Source organism: Python bivittatus, unplaced genomic scaffold, assembly GCF_059951505.1.
Source record: "Python bivittatus isolate LINGU-HERP-01145 unplaced genomic scaffold, Pbiv_v1 ctg000850_np1212, whole genome shotgun sequence".
NCBI lineage: Eukaryota > Metazoa > Chordata > Lepidosauria > Squamata > Pythonidae > Python > Python bivittatus.
This window is the reverse complement of record NW_028277112.1, coordinates 66,605,206-66,626,304: the sequence shown is the minus strand read 5'-3', so window position 1 is coordinate 66,626,304 and position 21,099 is coordinate 66,605,206. Positions and strand designations below refer to the sequence as shown.

Here is a 21,099-nt window from a genome sequence, read left to right as displayed (position 1 = left end):
AAAGCTAAAATACAAATGTGCTTTAACATGCATTACTGTCTCTCCTCTGAGGAAATCTTAGTGCTTTCCTCTTCATAAAAATAAGCATTTGGTGGTGAGGCGAGAGGCGAAAAATTGGGCCCCCCGCCCCCCATATTTCTCCCAGACATTCAATGCAGAATTTATTATTGCATAGTAAAGAGAGCGAGCCAGTTTGGTGCCGTGGTGGAGGTGCTGGCGTAAAAACCCGGAGACTGAGTTCTAGGCCTGCCTTGGGCATGAAAGCCAGATGGATGATCTGTTTGATGATCAAATAGATCATCTATTTGTACATAGATGTCTCAAAGTGGCCAACACCCCTAATACTCCCGCCTCCTATTTTCCCCACAACAACAACCCTGTGAGGTAGGCTGAGCTGAGAGAGAGTGACTGGCCCAAAGCGTGGGCCCAAACATGAGCTGTGTTTGCTGTGCTGAGTTACATACAGTATATACAGTACAAAGGCAGGATGAAAAATCTCACCACGATGATGATGTACAAATTGTTCTTTCTGTTTGTATCAACCCAGCAATCTTTCTGCAAACCACCGAGAGGTTCTTCCATGGAAGCAGCCAGACCATATGGAGGTAGAATCCACTCTGACATCCAGGTGATCTTTATTGTTTCATATTATTATGGTTGGTCGCACAGTCAGCCAGCACTGGCCACTTTCATCCACCTATCGAGTCCTCCCCAAGGACCTGGGATCGGCAGACCTTGTTGCTTGACGGTGTTAAAGGTGTCGTTGCAGGACATGAGCTGTTCCCAGTAAAGCTGCCTTTTGCAGTTGACTGAGGGAGATTTTGTCCATGCCGATGACAGAATCTGCTTCTCTTTGCAGGTCTTTATATCTTGTGATTTTCTCCAGTCCTCTCTGTTCTCTTCTGCTGTCTCCAGGTCTTGCGGTGTCCACTATCCAGACTTTTTGGTCTGTATGGCACTTTTATTTCCCAAGTTTCAATAAAATGCCAATAAGAAGACTTGAGATGAGACTTCTGATGAATAGCAGATGTATATTGATCAAGACACAGCTGGGTGACCCCAATCAACACATTAACAAAAGATGTTGATGGAATCACACCTCACAAAACAAACATCAGAGGCTTTGTAGACATTTAAATCTGTAATCAGATAGTACATCCCCTCATACACATACAAGGGATTTTTGGGACGGTCTGAGCAAGTGAAAGGTGGTTCTTAGGAAGGTAAACTTAAATGTAACTTTTTCTTCTGGTTACCAAGGGAATGGCATACCACATTTTTCTTATCTTTCTCTAGAATGAAGGACCTCACAACTGTTGCAAAAAGCTTGGTACAACATTGAGCTTGTACTCGGCTAATTGCTTATTCGAAGACAATCGGGCATTCAGCAAAGAGATAAGGGGGGGGGGAAGAAACCAGTGCTCTTTACAAAACAAAAGCAAGTTAACCCTTTAGAAATAAAATAGAGTGCACTGTTACAGGTATGGTTATACATTATGTGAAGCATATATATATATATATATATATATATATATATATATATATATATATAAAAGATAAAATTGTGTATATATAGAATATAAAATTGTGTATCAAAATAATGCCCTTCAGGTCTTTCTTAGCAACATTTGTTAAGTCTGGAATTGTTGTGTGGCAGGTGCTGGTCTGTCTGCATTTGAAAGTCCCACAGCACTTTGGCTTCTCCATTTGCTGTGACTTTGTGTTGTGGTCCCACCAGTTCTTGCCTACAGGCAAGTGGGACTTCTTGCAGAGAGTCCAATGCACCCTGGCTGCCGCTTGGTCATGCCGTTGTGTGTCGTCAGCCCGTGCGATCTTCTCGCAGGGGCTCACTAGGCGGCCCACGGTTTCTTCAGCTCCTTTGCAGAGGCGGCATTTGCTGCCTGTCGCTCTCTTCTCCCTTCTGGCTTGGAGGCCTTTGTTCTTCAGGCTTGGCCTTGTGCAGCCAGGATTAGCCCCCCATCTCTTTCTTCAGCTTTGCTGCTCTTGGGCTAGGCCAGGTCTGGCTGTTACGAGCTTCAGGGCATCTTCTTCACTGTCCTTCAGAGATTCTCCCCATGCCCTTTCTTCTTCTTCAACTGTCTGGGGTTAATCATAAGAACAATAATTTCCAGACAAAGAAGGAATGAAATTGATACAAATGAACACGTACAGGAATATAGAAAACATAATGAGGAAATTAAAAAAATACAAGCAATTGATTAAGGGTAGATAGCCAACAAATCGCAATTAACCAGCAGATAGAAAATATCATATGGCTAATAAATTCTACGACATCATTTACAACTTAGAGGACTAGAAGAAATGTCATATCCCATTTCTCTTCAAACGATGTCTCTATAAAAATATCTGGTAAACACCATTAAAATCACTGAAAGAAACAAGTAGATAAATCGTAAACAATACAGTAAGAGAAAACTGTCAATCATATATACCCTATATCCCTGATTAAAATATAAACTGTACAACCTACATTTGGGGGGTGGCACGTATCGAATTGTGATCCAGAAGTGGTTTCCAAATAAGATAACACTGTACATCTGATATACTTTTCAGATATCAATTTTAGAGATTGAGTTAACCTTTTAACCAGAATTTCGTGGAATGTCTGGTTACCAAACTACCATCGAGTCCTTGAGTGAGTTGAATTTTCCTTCCATATTTTGTGATTGTTGAATTAGCTGAGAGAGGGTCTCTTCCTTTGGGTGCAGTTGGCCTGCCGGAAATTCTCTCCAGTTCAGGAAAGGAAGCAGAGCGTCAGCCCTCCAGGATAGGCCAAATCAGGAAGCGGATTCCCCAAGAAATACTGGGGGCCTCCTTTATGGAGATAGGCTTGAGTAACAGAGTCCCAATAGCCTGGCAGCATTTTCCCTTCCCTCCCTCTGCCAGACCCAGTTAGGTTTCTTTCGAATATTCTCTTCTTCTCCCGCCTTAAATCTTATTTTGCTGACCATCCCATTCCTTTTCCAAGGTCGCCTGTGAGATTCAATTTGGATTCTTTTCTGTGTCATTCCTCCTACTGATTTTGGGGGTGGCGGGGAGTAATCTTATTCCTAGAATTTCTAGTCATTAAACTGTTAAACTGAACCGAAGCAAAATATCAAGTTCAGAGTGGGAGATCAGAAAAAAGAATAATATTTAATAACATGGTATATAAATGACCAAATGCATTTTGGGAAAAACAGGACAAAAATGGCCTTACGGATTTTAAGCTAACACAGGTACTGAACAATCAATTTATATCTTAAGAACTGAGTTTTGTTACCATTCATTACAATTCCTATCATTCCAAGGAAACATTTAATTCCAAATAAATATTCCTCATGTTGGTGCTCCCTCTTGTGATTCAAAGAAACAGTTCAGCAAGTTTTCAAAATAAAAGGAAGGAATTCAATTCAAACTAGTCCAAACAAGCTGAATAGCATATATCTGGTTCTTGCAGCAAAGTAATAATATCGAGAAGACCCAAATCAATAAACTTCTTAGCTCTGTAGTTGCATTAAACGGTCAGTTTTTTGTCAAAGCAGTGTTCCTCGCGTTTCCTGATGAAAGAAAGATGATAAAAAGGATCCTTGCTGTGTGTTTTTCAATAGCTGCCCTCGTAAATTAATTTTGGAATTCTAAGTTTAATTGAAATGAAAACATGAACCATCAGAAAGGAATATGAAAGACGATCCAGAAGATTAATTAGATCAACGACCTGTTCCACCAAATGTAGAAAAAAGAATCATAAATGCAAGCCAGAAAAGTTTCAAGGGAGTTTCGGAAAGAAATAGTTCCGACATTCAGAAAAGATGAATACCTTGCAATAAGAAGAGGACGGAGGATCTGCAGAAGATTTGTAATCCTCTGGGTTTGCCCCCTGGGAACAGCCCCCAGAGGAAAAATCCTCCTCTCCCAAATCCTTGCAAGGAGAGCAATAAGAACATCTCTACATACATATTCTAAATCTATATTGATTTGGAAGTGATCAGGCCATTACATCATTAAAAGAGCGAGAGATCCTCAAGGAATACAGAGACTGCAGAGCAATGGATTCTTTGCCTTTGCCTTTTCTACGAGAATGCAGGGTTTGGCTCCGAACTGGGCAAACGGCTCCAGATCCCGCAGGGCATCCCAGAAGACCTACTGACGGCTCCTCAGAACAGCTGGTCCAAGGACCCCTGGGCTTCCCCCAAGATCTTCCCGGGGGTCTGCAAAATCGGAACGATTTGCCAGATATTGTAGATATTTGCAAATATGGAAAGCAATGGCACTCTTCTCTTTATTATTTTTATTTGTTAAAAAATAGGGCTTTTTCATTCACAATATTTCATTTATGTGAACGCGTCATTGGCTTCATATTGTTATTTTTACGTGGTTCAGTAAATAACTATTCTAGAACTGTGTCAGTTTCAACGTTTAGTAGGGTAAATATTGATAAATATAATCCATGCAACCAAAAGCTGTTTTGGGGTTCTCCCTAATTTTTAAGAATGGGAAAGGTTCCGAGAGCAAAAGGTTTAAGAAACCCTGCCATAAACACCTAGGCATTTTCCTGGGCTTCTGTGATAGCCTAAGAAATGCATGTTTGAGTGCAGGAAGCGCTAAGAGGACAGCAACGTGTAGGGTTGGTACCGTCTGAACTCGAAGGAATATCTATTTTAAAAAAACCGTTCAATCAGGATGCATTGTGACTTTCTAAGTTAAGAACACGTTAAAGTTATTTTTCCTGATTGATTGATTGATTGATTGGTTGACTGATTGATTGATTGATTGATTGACTGGGATTTCTATGCCACTCCATTCTCCTTGGCTCTTGCTGTTGGCTGGGATTGAGTCCACAAGCACATCTAATGCTGGGTGTATCTCCCAGGGAGCTAACGCTGTAGTAGCTCCTGTGATGTGGGTGGCGTGGATTATAGACGGTTTTTTTAAATACGTGGCTCCGTGCACTCCTGACTAAATCCCTGACTGCAGACTGTGTTTCTTCAAGAGACCGGGATCATCTTCTTTATCGTAGCTATCAGTCTCTTCCCTTTGGAGATAAGCAACGTTACCTTTTTATTCTTCAGGCTTCTCACTTGTCTCTAGTGACCACATCAGTTCCATCCCACCTTGACTTTTCTGTTTCCCCCTTCCTCTCAGTCCATTCCCTCTTCATCTCTTTGGTTTGCAGTCCTCTCATCCATTCCCTCGACATGATTAAATGACTTCAACGTAGTTGGCGACCACTCACTTTTGGATTCAGTCCCTGTTCGTTCGGCCCTCTTTCATTCAGCACACAGCCCCTTCTTGTGATCCCACACACACGTCTAAAGTTCCCCATTCTCATTGCGCTCAGGTGACTTATGTGTTTCTCCCGACATACCCAAACCTCACTCCCATGTAATGAAGCAGGCCAAAAGTCCCATAGACAGCCACTTTTCCTTACGTCAGTATTCACTTCTTGATACACACTACTGTACATGCTGCCCATTTCTCCCAGTGTTTGCACATCTTAATATTTTTCAATTTTCCACCTGCAGTTGGTTCTGTACCACGATACCCAAATCCGTCTATTTGCTCGTTTTTTGCCATTTACGTATAATTTCTCATGGTTCAGTCTCTTTTCCCTGTCAGAGACAACCATCATGGTCATGATGCATTAATTTCAGATTCATACTCCTTGCTGCAGCATCTAATCTATCTTAACATTACCTGAAAATAATTCAGCTTTCTTCTTCCCCCTCCCCTCCCCTCCGCTCCCCTCCCCTCCCCTTTCTTTCTTCACTTTTATTCTTAATTCTGCGCACTCTTTGGATGGTCCTTGTGTAGCATTTTTCAACCTCTTCCAAAGCCGTTTTTTGATTTCCTTTGAAATTGCTCTGCACTTTCTCTCTTTCTTTTAGCATGACTTGCTGTTTTTGGAAAAAGATTTAAAGGAGAAATCTTCCCATTTTCTATATTTATATTCAGTGAAATCTTATCTTTAGAATTTGGCTTTATACCAAGCCAAAAAGGTCCCTAAAATATGGCAGGAGAAGACCTCATCTGGAAGTCTTAGTTCCAGAAAACTGCTGGATAAGGACCAGAAGGATTCGACCCACATAACATAGAAGAAAAGCAGTGCTGATCATATAAATCCAATATTTCCTTCTCAGGAAAATCTATAGGAGAGCAGAACTTCTGCTCCACGAAACAATGAATCTCAAAAGGGTGCAGGGGGCGAGGAGGCGGAGCTGGCGTCGCGGCGGTACGGTGTGCGATCTGGAGCTCCCAAGATCGCAGCTGATATCTCCGATGCTGGACGGTCCCGAAGGACCTAAGCCGTCCCGTAGAGACGGCGACTAGATAGGGCACGTCCTGTTGATCCCAGGGATATCGCAAAATCTCTGGTTGATCCGGGAGAAGCCCTGAAACCAGCGACGGAGTGGCAGCCATTGAGACTGCAAAAGCCGGGACAGCTCCAAACGGAAGAAGAAAGTGTGCCAACCGGGTGAGATGGACCTTTGTTATTCAATTTTGCTTAGAGAACACCCTAAGTAATCCAAAGTGAATTTTTAAAAGTGAAGAAAAGTGGGACTAAGCGGCGAGATTAAGCCTTTGGGAAAATTCTTTTTAGTTATTTAACTTTCCCTTTTTATGGACTTGAATCTGGCACAGTGTGGTTTATTCCATTTTTAAACTCAACTGGACTGGCTTTTCTGTTTGATACTCAATAATTTCTGATTTCAAGCATTAGGACTAAGATTTTTTTTTTAGTGTTTTAAGAAGCATATTTCTTTTTCTCTTCTTTTCCCTTTTTTTTTTCCTCTCCTTTCTCTCTGGCTGGGAAAGAGGAAAAGCGAAGTGAAAGCTAATGAAAGAAAGTAGCACTGCCACCTAGAGGCTTGGATATATATATATATATTGTTTTTTCTACTGTGACTTGTTTTACTCATACTCAAGGACTCTTAAAAAGATAGCGAAGTGCATCATAAACTGTTTATACAGGTGCCACCTGAATATTTATAAACAAGATAGCGGAGAGTGGATTCTGAAAATGTTTAAGGTGGAAAGCCTGATTTAGTCACAAGAGCCTTGGACATTTAGTGGCAGTAGCGTACTTCTTGCTAGAGCCTTGGTTTTTTTTTTTTTTTTTAAAGGAAAAGAAATTTAGCTTTCTTTTCCCCTTCCTTTAATTTTTTTTTAACTGTATACTATTGGATTAAGGCGGACAAGTGCCTGAAGGTTTTTCCTTTTCCATTCCCTTTTATTTCCAGGTTTATTTTTATCTCCTTTTTATTGTTTTTCATTTCCACTTTGTGGAATAGTATCTGTGGTTCTTGCCTTGTTCTCTCCCTTTTTTCTTTTTTCTGCAGCTTTAAGCATTAAGATGAGCAAGAAAATAACAGCCCCAATCCCATCAACGTCAGTAGCTTCCTCTTCATCTCCTGGGAGACAACGTTCAATTCAGACAATGATACAATATGAAAAAGAGAAGGAAGTGACATTACAGGCAATTATGCAAGAAATTCAGAAGATTGGAAAGAGGACGGAGAATATTGAGCATAGAATTGAAAAGACAGATGAAAGTATACAACAGATGATGACAAAATATGAGGAGAGATTTAAGAAAATTGAAGATGAAGACACACAAAGAGATAAGAAAATTGGAGATATTGATATTCGACTGAGTGAAGTCGAAAAAGCCAGGAGTGACTTGCTAGGATGGGAAATTGATAAATCAGAATACTATTTGAGATTTCAAAACATAGAGGAAGGAAAAGGTGAAAACCTTGCGGAAATAATGACAGAAATACTGGCAGAAGCATTGGAGATAACCACAGAGAAGATGTCGGATGGGATGGATGAAATCTTTCGTGTATATACGAGATATGCAATGAGAAATAAACTACCAAGAGAAGTACACATAAGATTTACTAAAAAAACTATTAAGGCACAGATACTCCAGGTGGCAAGAGAGAAAACACTAAAGTACAAAGATAAAGAAATTGTAGTCCTGAAGCAGGTGCCAAGAAAAGTAAGAGATATAAGAAGGCAATACTCATTCCTGACTAAAGAGCTACTTAGAAGAGGAGTAAACTACAGATGGCTGATTCCAGAAGGTCTTCAGTTCACTTGGCAGGAGCAAAGACAAAGAGTTGATACAGTCCAAAAAGCAGAGCTATTCTATTCAGAATTTTTTAAAGGAAAAGAAGAAGACACACAAAAGGAAGAGTCGTTAATTGAGTTTCAAGAAGAAGGTGCAGCAGCAACTGGAAAAGAAAAAGAAGAAAGTGGGGGAGATGGTGCTCCTAGAGAACAACGAGAAGTAAGATCTACTAGAGCAATTAAACCCTCGTATAAAGCCTAACATGGAGGAAAGAAAATTGATTACGATCAATATAAATGGACTTAATTTGGCTATTAAAAGAAGGAAAGTATTTCATAAATTAGAGAAGTTAAAGTTTGATATAATTTGTCTGCAAGAAGTACATATCAAAAAACAACACGAATATTTGTTGCAGCAAAAAAAACTGGGTAAATTATTCACTTCCTTGCCACAATGTAAAAAAAGAGGTGTGGTCCTATATATTAGAGATACAATGCCAGCAGAACAAATCTATGCGGATGATGATGGAAGGATTTTGATGGTTGAAATAATAGATAATAATGTTAAAACTCTTTTAATTGCAATTTATGCGCCTAATGACAATCAAGAAAAATTTTATAGGAAATTACATATGAAAATAGCTGAATTGGATTATGTTAATATTTGTATGATGGGAGATTTTAATGGAATAATGAATGATCAATTAGACTATAAAACACAGAAATTGACAAAGAGAACTAGGAAGACATTGCCAAAATCCTTCCTTCGAATGACAGAAGAAATAGACTTGAAAGATGCTTGGAGAGAAAGAAACCCAGCAAACAAACAATATACTTTTTATTCAGACAGACATGCATCTTGGTCTAGAATTGACATGATATGGATGTCAGCGGATTTATTTGCTAACATTCGAGAAATTGAAATACAAACAAGTATTTGGGCCGACCACAACCCAATGGTAGTTATCTGGAAAGGACAACGGAAGAGATCTAGATGGACTTTAAATAACAGGATACTAAAAGAAAAAGATTTCAAACAAAAAATAGAGAAAGAACTTACCTTCTTTTTTAATGTAAATAAAAAAGAGGATACATCATTACAGAATCTTTGGGATACAATGAAGGCTTATACAAGAGGTTTAATAATAGATTATACAAGGAAAAGAAACATAACGCAGAAAAAGACTTTTAAACTATTGGAGGATGACCATAAAAAATTGGAAGAAGAGTTACAGAAATCCCCGCAAAAAAAGATATTAAAGCTAAAATGGATTTAATTAAACATAAAATGGGATTAATGGAAAAGGAGGAGCTGGCACAAAAAATTAGAAGTGCTAAACAGAATTATTTTGAAGATGCAAATAAACCAGGTAGATGGTTAGCTTATAAACTGAGAAAAGAGAGAGAATCAAAAAGGATTAATCAATTGATAAATGAAGAAGGACAGATCTGCTTTGGTAATGAGGACAAGAAAAAAATTATACAAGATTACTATGGAAAATTGTACTATCAAGAGAATGTACAAGAAGAAGAAGTAAGACAACATTTACAGAAAGCGAAATTACCTCAGATACCTAAAGACATTGAAATAATGTTAGAGGGGAATATAACTATGATGGAACTAACAGAAGCTCTAAAAAAGCAGAATGTCGGGAAAGCCCCGGGTCCAGATGGGCTGCCAGTGGAATTTTACAAAACCTTCCAGGACATATTGAGCCTTCAACTATTGGAAGTTATGAATGAAGTTATGACAAAGAAGAGGATACCCCAAACATGGACTGAAGCATATATTACACTTATACCAAAGGAGGACACTGACCCACAACAGGTTAAAAATTATAGACCTATATTTCTACTAAATTCAGATTATAAAATTTTTGCTTCAATATTGGCAGAAAGACTAAAAAGATATTTAAATAATTTTATCCATGCCGACCAAAACGGATTTTTGCCAAAGAGACAAATTAAAGACAACATGAGAGTAATTCTGGACACACTGGAATACTATGAGGCACACCCTGAAAAGCAAATGGCCCTGATATTTTTAGACGCACAAAAAGCCTTTGACAACGTGAATTGGCGATTTATGCTACTGCAACTGGAACAAATGGGCTTTGGTAGAAAATTTACCCAAGCCATTGAAACAATATATCATAAACAGACTGCAAAAATCATGATAAATGGAGATTTAACAGAACAGATAGACATAACAAAAGGGACGAGACAAGGTTGTCCACTATCGCCCTTGTTGTTTGTCTTAACACTAGAAGTGTTGAACAGGAATATAAGAGAAGAGAAAGAAATAAAAGGAATGAAGATTAAAAAGGAAGAGTACAAATTGCAAGCTTTTGCAGATGACCTAGTATTTATACTAGAGGACCCACTGGAAACAGCACCTAAATTAGTTGAAAAGATAGAAGAATATGGAAAAGTAGCAGGACTAAAAATAAATAAAGACAAAACAAAGATATTAACAAAGAATATGCTAGCAAGGCAAAAGAAAGAATTGGAAGAAGTCTTGGAAATACAGGTTACAAACAGGGTTAAATACCTAGGGATATACATTACACCAAGATGTAGTACATTGAAGGAGGATAATTATCTTAAACTTAAACGACAGATTGTAATAGATCTGACAAAATGGGAGAATTTACAATTATCAATGACTGGGAGAATATCCACTATTAAGATGAATATATTGCCTAGGATATTATATTTATTCCAGACAATTCCAATTCGTTTAGGGAAAGAGTTTTTTGATGATTTAAATAAAATTGTATTGAAATTTATCTGGCAGGGCAAAAAAGCAAGAATAAAGCTTAAATTACTACAAGATGCAAGAGTAAGAGGTGGGTTTGCCTTGCCTAACTGGGAATTATACTATCAGGCGACAAATCTGATGTGGGTAAAGGACTGGATAACTTTAAGAAATAATAGACTATTGATTTTAGAGGGACATGACCTGTTGTTGGGCTGGCATGCTTTCTTATGGTATAAGGGAACGAAAACACAGGGCTACTTTAGAAGGCACTATATTCGAGAGGCATTGTTTTTAAACTGGGAGAAGATAAGAAGACAATATTATTTAAAAGTTCCACGATGGATATCCACTATTGAAGCTTTTTCTTATCCAATAACATATAAAAAGGAACAAACAGTTAGATATACTGAGATATTGAATGAAAAGGGTGAACTTAAAACTATGCAAGCGTTAGAAGAACAAGGTATAAAAATGAACTGGTTTTCATATTTGCAAATACAATCTAGATTTGATAAAGATTTTAAAACAGAAGGTATCTATGATGAGCTGACTGTTTTAGATAAAATTTTGATGGGCACTGATGAAAAGGTGATTAAAAAACTTTATGGACATTTACTAGAATTTAAGATGGAGGAAGAACAGGTTAAAGATACAATGATTGCATGGGGGAAAAATTTTGGATATGGAATTGATTTAGAGAAGTGGCAAAAACTATGGTCTCAAAACTATAAAATGACAATGTCAACTGCATATAAAGAAAACTTGTATAAGATGTTTTATAGGTGGCATTTACCTCCAGCAAGGATTGCGAGAATGTATAAGAACAAGTCTGATAAATGTTGGAAGTGTCATCAGAAGCCCGGTACATATTACCATATGTGGTGGACATGTCCAGAAGCTAAAAGATATTGGATTAAAATCCACACATGGTTGGAAAAAATGACAAAACAACATATAGACTTTAAACCAGAGACATTTCTATTAGGAATTATACCTGAAACATATAGTAAAGAACTGAAATATTTGATTGTAAATGTTTTGACAGCGGCTAGAATTGTATTTGCTAAAAACTGGAAAAATGAAAAAGTACCTATGCAGGAGGAAGTTATTAACAAAATTATGGAATGTGCAGGGATGAGTAAATTAACATTTGAAATTAGAGAGCAAGAAGATAAACAATTCTATATGATATGGGATCTGTTTTATCAATGGTTGGATGAAAAGATATAGTAATGTAATAGATCAGCAAATTATATAATAGAAACTTGACAAACTGATGTAAATTACTATATATATATATATATATAATCAATGGATAAAAATGATATAAATCTTATTATGAAAGCTGATGTTATAGACTAGTAACAAATGAATAATAATTGATAATTGATAAATATATAAATATATGTTAGATAGATGACATGAGATTTTATATAAATGATGAGTGAAGACTATGAAAGGATGGCACAAATGATTGGTAACTGGCTGACACACGGTTTAAAGTGGAAGATGGTTTTTTTTTTTAATGTTTTTTATGTTATTGTTTGTATGTGTTTGTTGTAAAAAATAAAAAAAATATATTAAAAAAAAAAAAAAGGGTGCAGGAACTCACATGTGTGTCTACCACATGGATCAAAGCCAATTCCACCAAACGAAAATACTTCTTTAAAAATAATAATTCCAATAAGGGGGAACAAAACGATCTCAGGTGACAGAGAGGGAGAAAAGGGTCTGTGTGAGAAGACCTGAACAATATGATCCCTGGCTCTTCTGATATGAACCTGCCTGATATGGTCCACTCTCTCCACTTGGGACTTTCTGTCCCAAGGCGGGGGGATTTGCTCTTCGGCTCCACACCTGCCCCCCCGATGGGCTGACACAGAGAGCAGCACTGATCTCTCTTTCTTCCCCACTCTTAGCAGAATTTCAACACCAATGTTCTTGCTGATTTTTACATTTTTACTCTTTCATCTGACGCAGACAGATGAAGAAACAGAATGGAGCAAAGACAGTTAAAGGTACCATTCCACTATTTATTGAGCAATGTTAACAGGTAAACAGCCAACCTAGGGTGAATGTTGCTACGGGGAAGGCAAACCCCATGGGCCGAGCTAACGGCACATTATGGGTAAAATTCCTTCCCAGTCCCGTCAACCGGCGACTGACTTTTGTCCATAGCAAGGGGATGGTAGGGCACCCTCGGGGTCTTTCTCTGTGGGGCCGCAAGATGTTCTCTGCTGCGGGAGGAAGAGCTGGAATTCCTGCAAAGACACAGAGATATCAGGCAATCAGTGTCTCTGCTCGCAAGCCTTGCCTCAACCTGAATTGGGAGGAAGCCCATCAATGGACATTCCTCCCTTCCTGGGAAGGCCCTTTGCTGTTGGCCCCCACCCTAACAAGGTTGACTCAGGCCTCGGCAAGTCCCCTCCCGTCAGAGGAAACCCCGGGTCCCCTTCCCCGGCTTTCCCTCCATTCGCCTCCAGTTCTTGCCCAGATTCCCTCACCGGTCCATCAGGCGGAAAGGCCTTCATACTCCGGGGGGTACCATGGCCGCCTACAGCTTGCTGCCAAGCGCCGGAGGGCAGCCACCAGTCCGTCTTGAGCATGGAGGGAGAAGGCTTTGTCCCCCAAACCTTTCAACTGACAGGCGACTCGCCTGACTGCAAGGTCCTGGTCCCCAAGCAACCTATCCATATCTGCAAAGATAAACATTAGATCAGCACTTCAAAATGAAACATGCACCCTCCCTCCCTCCCTCCCTCCCTCCCTTCCTTCCTTCCTTCCTTCCTTCCCTCCCTCCCTCCCTCCCTCCCTGCACTGCTAACCCAAAGCTGTTCCTCTTTTCACTTTGCACAGGCATTGCTTACAAGCAAGGTTGATGGGAACCGTCCCTCCAGTGAGGTAGATGGGAACCGTCCCTCCAGTGTGGAGGCTGCCGTTCAGGTGCAGCAGGTGACCTAAAGAGGAAAGGAGGGAGAAAAACACATCATTGACACTTTCAAAGGTGACTTCTCAACTGAATGCAGCCATAATCGCAGAATGGCCTGCGGCTTTCATCCCAGGGGAAACAAGAAGTTCTGTTACCAACGAACATAGCAGCCGTTCTCCTCACTGAAGCCTGCTTGCTCTTACAGTACGAAAGGAAGGTGAACACTTCCAGCTCCAACTGCCCCTCTGACATGGCGAACCGAATCTAGGAGAAGAGGCAGAAAGGCAGGTGGGAGATCACCAAGTGGTCCATATGGCACCCCTGCATCTCACCCCTAGAGGGGAATGGAAGCCAGAGAAGGGCTCCTACCAGGTGCTTGGCGATCTGATGGAACAGCTCCTGCAGACTGTAAGTCCCCCTCACCAGGAGGTTGCCCCCAAGGTGCCACCGGAGAGCTTCAGCCAGTTGCCGCAGAGTCTCCTTTGCTGCCTTCAAAAGAAGAGAAGAGGGAGGGCGGAGCTGGCGTCGCGGCGATACGGCGGGCGATCCTGGGCTCCCAGGATGGCAGCCGATATCTCCTCGCCCGGACGGTCCCGATGGACCTAAGCCGTCCCGTAGAGATGGCGAACGCAAAGGGCGCGTCCCGCGGATCTCAGGGACGCCGCAAGTCCCAGATCGATCCGGGGAGAAGCTCTTGAAGCCGGTGGAGGAGAGGCAGCCAAAAATGGCTGCGAAAGCCGGGACAGCTCCAAAGGAAGATGGAAGAGAAGGGTGTCAACTGGGTGAGATGGACTTTTACTATTCAACTATTCTTAGAGAACACCTTAAGTAACTTAAAGAGATTTTTAAAAGTGAAGAAAAGTGGATTAAGCGGCGAGATTGAACCCTATTAAAAAAAAGAAGGGGGAGAAAATTTTTCTTTTCAACTTTCCCTTTTTAGTGGAATTGACAAGATGTTTTTCTTTTAAAAAAAATATATTTTTAACTGGATTGGCTTTCTCTTTTTAATACTCAATAACTTTTTATTTTAAGCCTTTTTTTTTACTAAGATTTTTTTATTGTTATAAGAAATTTATATCTTTTTGACTTTGAAATGGGGAAAGTGGAGTTAAGAGAAAGTAAATGAAAGAAAGTTGCACTGCCATTTAGAGGCGCGAATTAGTGCTTTTTTTTTTCATTGTGACGCACGCTCAAAGACCCTGTGCTTTCTAAAAAGATAGTGGGATGTGCATGTTTATACAGGTGCCATCCGTAACTATAAACAAGAAAGTGGAGTTGAAAGCGACTTTGAAAACATTAAGATGGAAAGTTTGAGCCAGTCACAAGAGCCTTGATTAGTGGCAGTAGCTCTTTTTCTGCTAGAAGCTCTGCTTTGCTTTCTATTCCCCCAGATGGATTTTTTTTTTTAAAGAGGCTTAGCCTTTTCCTTCTTTTCCTTTTCTTTTTATTTTTCCTTCTTTTTTTTTTCTCTCCTTTTGCTTCTTTTTTTCTCTTATTTTTGGCAAGAACAAAGATAAAGAATCCTTTGACTCAATGAAGGTTTATCAAGATAATAGACTATACGAGAAACACAATGCAGAAAAAGATCTTTAAACTATTGAGGATGACTATAAAAAATTGGAAGAAGAGCTGCAGAAATTCTCAAAAAAAAAAAAAAAAAAAAAGATATTAAAGCTAAAATGGACTTAATTAAACATAAAACGGGATCATTGGAAAAGGAAGAAATAGTACAAGAAATCAGAAACATTAAACGGAATTATTGTGAGGCCTATAAACTGAGAATTAAAAGGGTTAATCAACTGATAAATGAAGAGAGACAGATTTGTTCTTGGCACTGAGGGTGAGAAAAAGATTATACAAGATTATAATGGAAAATCGTACTAAGAGAATGTACAAAAAGAAGAAGTAAAACAATATTGAAAGAAACTATTGCAGATGTTTAAAGAGAAAATCAGGGGAATACAACAATGATGGAACTGACAGAAGCTTCCAAAAGCAGAATGTTCAAAAGGACACTTATTATTGCTTTCTCTTATCCAATAATATAGAAAAAAGGAAGAACAGCCAGATATTTTGGGACATTGAATGAAAAGGGTGAACTCAAAATTATGCAAGCGCTGGAATAAAGTATAAATCTGAGATATATAGTTAAAAATTGTATAACATGTAGTGAAATCTGGTTAGAACTGTAACTTGGTTAGAATTGTAATTGATACTGTAACTGATATTGGTTAGAATTGTAACTCTTAAGAATTGGAAAAATTAAAAAGTACTTATGCAGGAGGAAGTTATTCAAAATTATGGAATGTGCAGAGATGAGTTAAATTGAGATTTGAAATTAGAGTAAGAAGATAAGCAATTTTATATGACACGGGATTTGTTTTTATTAATGATTAGATGAGAAAATATAGTAATGTAATAGATTAGGAAATTTTATAATAGAAATTTGATATTAATTATTATATATATACACATATAATAGATAGATGGAGATGTATTACTAATCCTATTGAAAGTTAAAATTTTTTGTAATATATGATTTTATAGATTAGCTATGAATGATTAATAATTGTTAATTGATAAGTATACAAGTATATTTTTGAATAGATGATATGAGAATTTAAGATTATGAAAGGGGCACCAACGAGTTTAACTGGTTGACACACGGTATAAAATGGAAGATGCTTTTTTATGCCTTTTTATGTTTTTGTTTGTTCATGTTTGTTTTGTGTTTGTTGTAAAAATAAAAAAAACATTATAAAAAAAAAAAAAAAAAGAAGAGAAGAGAAAAAAGCTGATTCCGTTCTTCTACTGTTTCCTTTGAGTGAGTCAGGTAGCCAAGCTGCAGCCCTCTTTTCCCAAACAAGTGGGGCCCTCACCTTTGCCACCTCCTCAACATCTTCCATGTCCATCAGCACGGGAATGAGGTTGTGGATGGTGGCTGTCCGCTCGAGTTCTTTCCTGTGCTGCAGAAGAGACCAGATCTGTTTCATGGCTGCCCATCGGATAATTGCCGCCTCCTACAAAGGACCAAGGAAAATGGTCTCCTGTAGCCTGGCAGTTAAGGTTTCCATTGATTTCTCCTCCCCTCCCAAGGAAGGAGAAGCTGAGGACTCACGTGGTGGAAGAGCGAGCGGTACTGGGCAGCCAAGGAGGCATTCAGGGGAGTCCAGACATCCTCCCGTGTCTCGAGGCCGAGCTGCTCCTCCAAGCCCAAGAACTCCAAGGTGATGGCAGGGCTGGAACTGCTGAGCCCACTCAGGACTGCCTGGCAGAGCTCGGGGCTCATAATCTGCAGGGAGAACAGGAGATCTGGAAAACTTTCCGCCAGTGAAAGAGAGATGACCAACCTGCCCTTTTCTGATCACCACTGTGGATCTTAGCTAGCAATCTCCTCTTAACCGAGCAAGAACATAGTGAAGATGGAATGTGACAGTAGCAAGCCGTCACCATCCCAAGACTGAGTAAAAGGAAGATATGCCACCTCCCCACCTGCTTGGGCAGCATCCAATGAATGGAAGAAGATTGGGGGAAAGATGACACTTTCAGCACCAGGACCTCCTGGGACGTGTCTCCTCCTCAAATTGAGAGTGGTGTAAGGAGGAGGAGCACAACAGTTGCTCGTGGCGGTCCCCACCCTCTCCCAGAAATGTCAGAACTGAGGGCCATTTTCCTTTAGTCTTTCCATCTATTTCACCAAGTCATTTATCACCAAGTCATCCAAGAAGACTGTCATTTTATTCCGGGACGGTACTGCAGCTGTCTTCTCAGGGATGTCAGAATCCTTCAGCTGAGATTTGCCCAATCAATTCACGTTGTCCTACTGGGAATGATCCCCACATCTCCCAAGCTGTGGGTCCTGGAGGTTCCCTGGACTTCCATTGAATCCTGTAAATGACATGTATTCGTATTAAGACATATATCCAAAGCTCTCTGCATCCCAATAGGATGGCTAAGCTTCCCCAGAGGTCCTCCACTCTACTGTCAGGAGAGAGAAGAGACGTGTTTCTATCCACAATAGCCACCACCTTGCAAGGTTTCTACCAGGCGCTGTTTTAAATAAATGAGCGGAAAAGACCTAATGTCTTTCTGCCATGAGTCCTGGGCAAGGGGTGACAGTTCCTCAAGGATTGTACAGCCAAAAGTAGGCACCTCTCCAAAATGAGACTCGGGTCCCAGGCCTCCTCCTTCAGGGCACTGAGGTCGCCGGTGTGGTCTTCGCCGCCTTTGGTGGAATCCTGTGAATGACAATGACTCCTCTGTGGCCACAAAGGGAAAGGAGACTCCGAATTGCTACATCCATTGAACCTGGGGACTCTGGAATGAAGGACTATCGAAGGCAGGGCGCCTGACCGGAACAGGTCTTCTGTTGCTTTATGCATCCCTTGAGTTAAAAGAACCCCCACTCCTGCCCCACCCATTCCCCAGAAAAATAGGCTTTCCACTCTTTTCCTGTTAAAGCCCTGCCCGGAAGCAGAAAAAGGAAAGGTGTGGGCAAGGGGTCACATCCATTTAGGCCACCAGTCAGCGGCAAAGGGCCCTTCCCAGCTGGTCACGACTTACCGAACGAATGGAGACCTCCTCTGTCGTGTAGAGCCTCTGCCTCTGCAGCTCCAGTTCCTGAGAACTGGGGAGAGATTGAAAGGCCGAAAGGTCAAAACTAGCCATGGGTCCTCTTACAAGAGTGGCCACACACATGCTCTAGGAAGCATGTCAGCTGGCCGGCCAAGGGCCTTGACCTGAGTTTTCTCCCATTTATCAGAAGCAGGTTGGAAAAGGAAAGGAGGTGAATCTCCCTAAGAAGATGACTCAGAGTCTTAGGCCTCTCCCCAGTCAGCCAAGCAGTAGCCCTTGCGACTGGCTGGGATGGAGGATTCGATGAAGGGATTTTGTTTTCCTTTTCTCACTTCTCCCTTTTCCTTTTGTGCTGTGTCATTTTAAGTTATCAGAAGCTTGCTTACTTTACTGTGCTTTAAGCATGCACTCCATGCTCAGAGGCCTTCATTATCTGGTCCCCCTTTGGCCCCAAATGGCCCCCCATCCCATTGATTAAAGAGAAAAGAGAGAAGCTTCCTGTCCAGGGGCTGAGCATGCATCCAACAGAAATCTTTCTGTGCAGACGTTTCTCATGCCCTTTTTAATCCGAGAGGGTACTACTGCCGTCTTCTTGGGGGCTGCAGAATCCCGTCTTCTTGGGGGCTGCAGAATCCCTCAGAGGTAATCATCAATGATTGATTGAATCCACTCAAAGTAGAGTTCCAAATTAGTTCTTTTATTCTTGTGTTATCCCCACAGAAAGCAAAGCAAGTGCTTAATCAATGTTCAATCAATGTTGATTAATACATGTAATTTCTTTAGTTTCCTGTAATATTACAATAAAATAGATGCCCAACAAGGCTAGCAACAGTGTATCAATAAACAATTGCCCAACTAGGCTATCCAAGTTGCTGTAAATATTCTTGCCCAACTAGGCTACACATTCACACAGAATACTTACATACACTCTCAACACAGTTGATCAAGCTGTGCTAGAGTGGGCTGGGAATCAGACTCAGGGCGTCCCCTGCTCCAACAAGAGTCATCTCGCACTTCCAGGTGGGTATGGTTTCCATCCTTTCTTTTATACCCAACTTGTTTACTTAGAATTCATCCAGGTCATCTCCATCCAGGTCGTCCAGGTACGGTACATGCCAGGAACATTTCATATTCGGTACGTTGGGTGACTTGTTACAATGGTACCTCTCGTCCCGTTATCTTATAAATTTATGATGTGTCACTTTATTCCTTACACCCACCAGCATTCCAGCCCTGTCATTGTTGAGAACTCATTCATACAAGGTATCTCGCGTACATTCCAACATTCCTTCATACCAGCAACGTGAGTTTCCTAGTAAAGTTCATGAATAGGGTAAACATGGCTGTTCTATGGCTATAGGATTATATATATAGAAGGCTTAAATTCATTACACAGATACCTTGCCCAATCGGGAACGATCTCCACATCTTCCAGGCTGTGGGTCCTGGAGGTTCCCTGGGCTTCCACTGAATCCTGCAAATGACATGTATTCGTATTAAGACATAAATCCAAAGCTCTCTACATCCCAATAGGATGGCTAAGGCCTAGGGCACAAGGTTCAGCCCCCTAGCAAGAGCGCCTTCAGAAGCCTTAACGTTAAGGGGACATTGTTTCCAGAATAAGGAGCAGCCGTTCTCAAAACATGCTATGCCCAAGGCCAGGTGTTTGGCAACCCTTTCCCAAAGACTCTTCAGGCATTTGGAAGACGCATCCCTCTCTCCTTTTGCCTTGGACGGGGTCAGGAAAATAGGGACGCTTAGGCACTCAGCCCCTTCCTCGATCACCCTTTCATCACTGGATGTCCCTCCATCAGCTGTGACCTGACTTCTGGCAGCTCGGATGCCCTTTCCAGATGGCAGGCCAGGGGGATCGGATGTCTAACGGACCCAGGAACCACCCCCCTGAACTTGAGGCATGAAGTCCCACCAGCCATGTTGCCAAACCTTTCTTACCCCTGAGGTAGAAGAGGCATCCCCATCATAAGAGCTCTCCTGCTCCTCAAGGTCTCTCTGTGCCTCCTGGGTCCTGACCGGGGGAAGAAGGGGAGATGTAGAAGAACATCCAGCTAGTTCAGCCTCCCCCTTCCAACACCAGCCAGTCCACCTGGCGTCTTTTTTCCCCTGCAACCCCTTGTGGACAGGAAGCAGCCTGGAGGGGGGGGTCCTACAGACTGTTGCCACCTTTCACTGGCACCCCACCAAGTTCAGGGGTTGGGAGAAGACCTTGGTACCTGGCAGGTGGCACAGGAAGCTCTTCCACCATGCTGCCCACCAAGCAGGAACATGGGCGGCTCTTCAAGATGTTCCGTGAGGAGAGGGAAGCAGAGAAAGAGACCTGAGTCAGGGAGAGAGAACTGAGAATCGGGGCCCGTGACTTTCTCCTCCCCGCCCCCGGTTACTTGGAGGCGAGAGGACTACACTTACTCTGAACATTGTTCGTACCGCCATAGCAGAGGCTCGATCGCCCTGCAGAAAAGCTACAAAAGAGCTAGACGGCACGAAGACAGCCCACCAGCAGAAGGCGCCCAGAGGAGCGTCCGCCAGCCAGCAGGCAAGTCCAGAAAGACAGTGAGCAGCCCGGGCCCTGCCTTTGCAGGGGGGCTCGGAACCACGTTCCCTTGGCAACCGGGGAAACATCCCCAACGGCCACTTTTTGAGCCCACACAAGGATGGCGGCTCTCTCTGGCCCAGGAGTGGTTTCTCTTGGTGGCTTTGGCCTCTGCCTTTCGTGTGGGAAGCTGTCTGTTTGTGAGCAGCGCAA

The 21,099-nt window shown here is 41.3% G+C and overlaps 1 protein-coding gene across 1 annotated transcript; it reads right to left on the bottom strand.

Annotated features, from left to right (window-relative positions):
• Nucleotides 1-12,955: 12,955 nt before the first annotated feature.
• On the bottom strand, nucleotides 12,956-20,786 carry LOC148213875 (uncharacterized). The gene is made up of 11 exons (XM_088130523.1): nucleotides 20,763-20,786; nucleotides 20,570-20,673; nucleotides 20,292-20,364; nucleotides 19,739-19,812; nucleotides 18,327-18,390; nucleotides 16,882-17,055; nucleotides 16,643-16,783; nucleotides 14,133-14,456; nucleotides 13,919-14,027; nucleotides 13,702-13,791; nucleotides 12,956-13,530 (listed from the first exon to the last, which is right to left on the bottom strand). The coding sequence occupies exons 1-11, from the start codon at nucleotides 20,784-20,786 to the stop codon at nucleotides 13,346-13,348; spliced, it is 1,362 nt and encodes a 453-aa protein (XP_087986649.1). The 3' UTR covers nucleotides 12,956-13,345.
• Nucleotides 20,787-21,099: the final 313 nt, after the last annotated feature.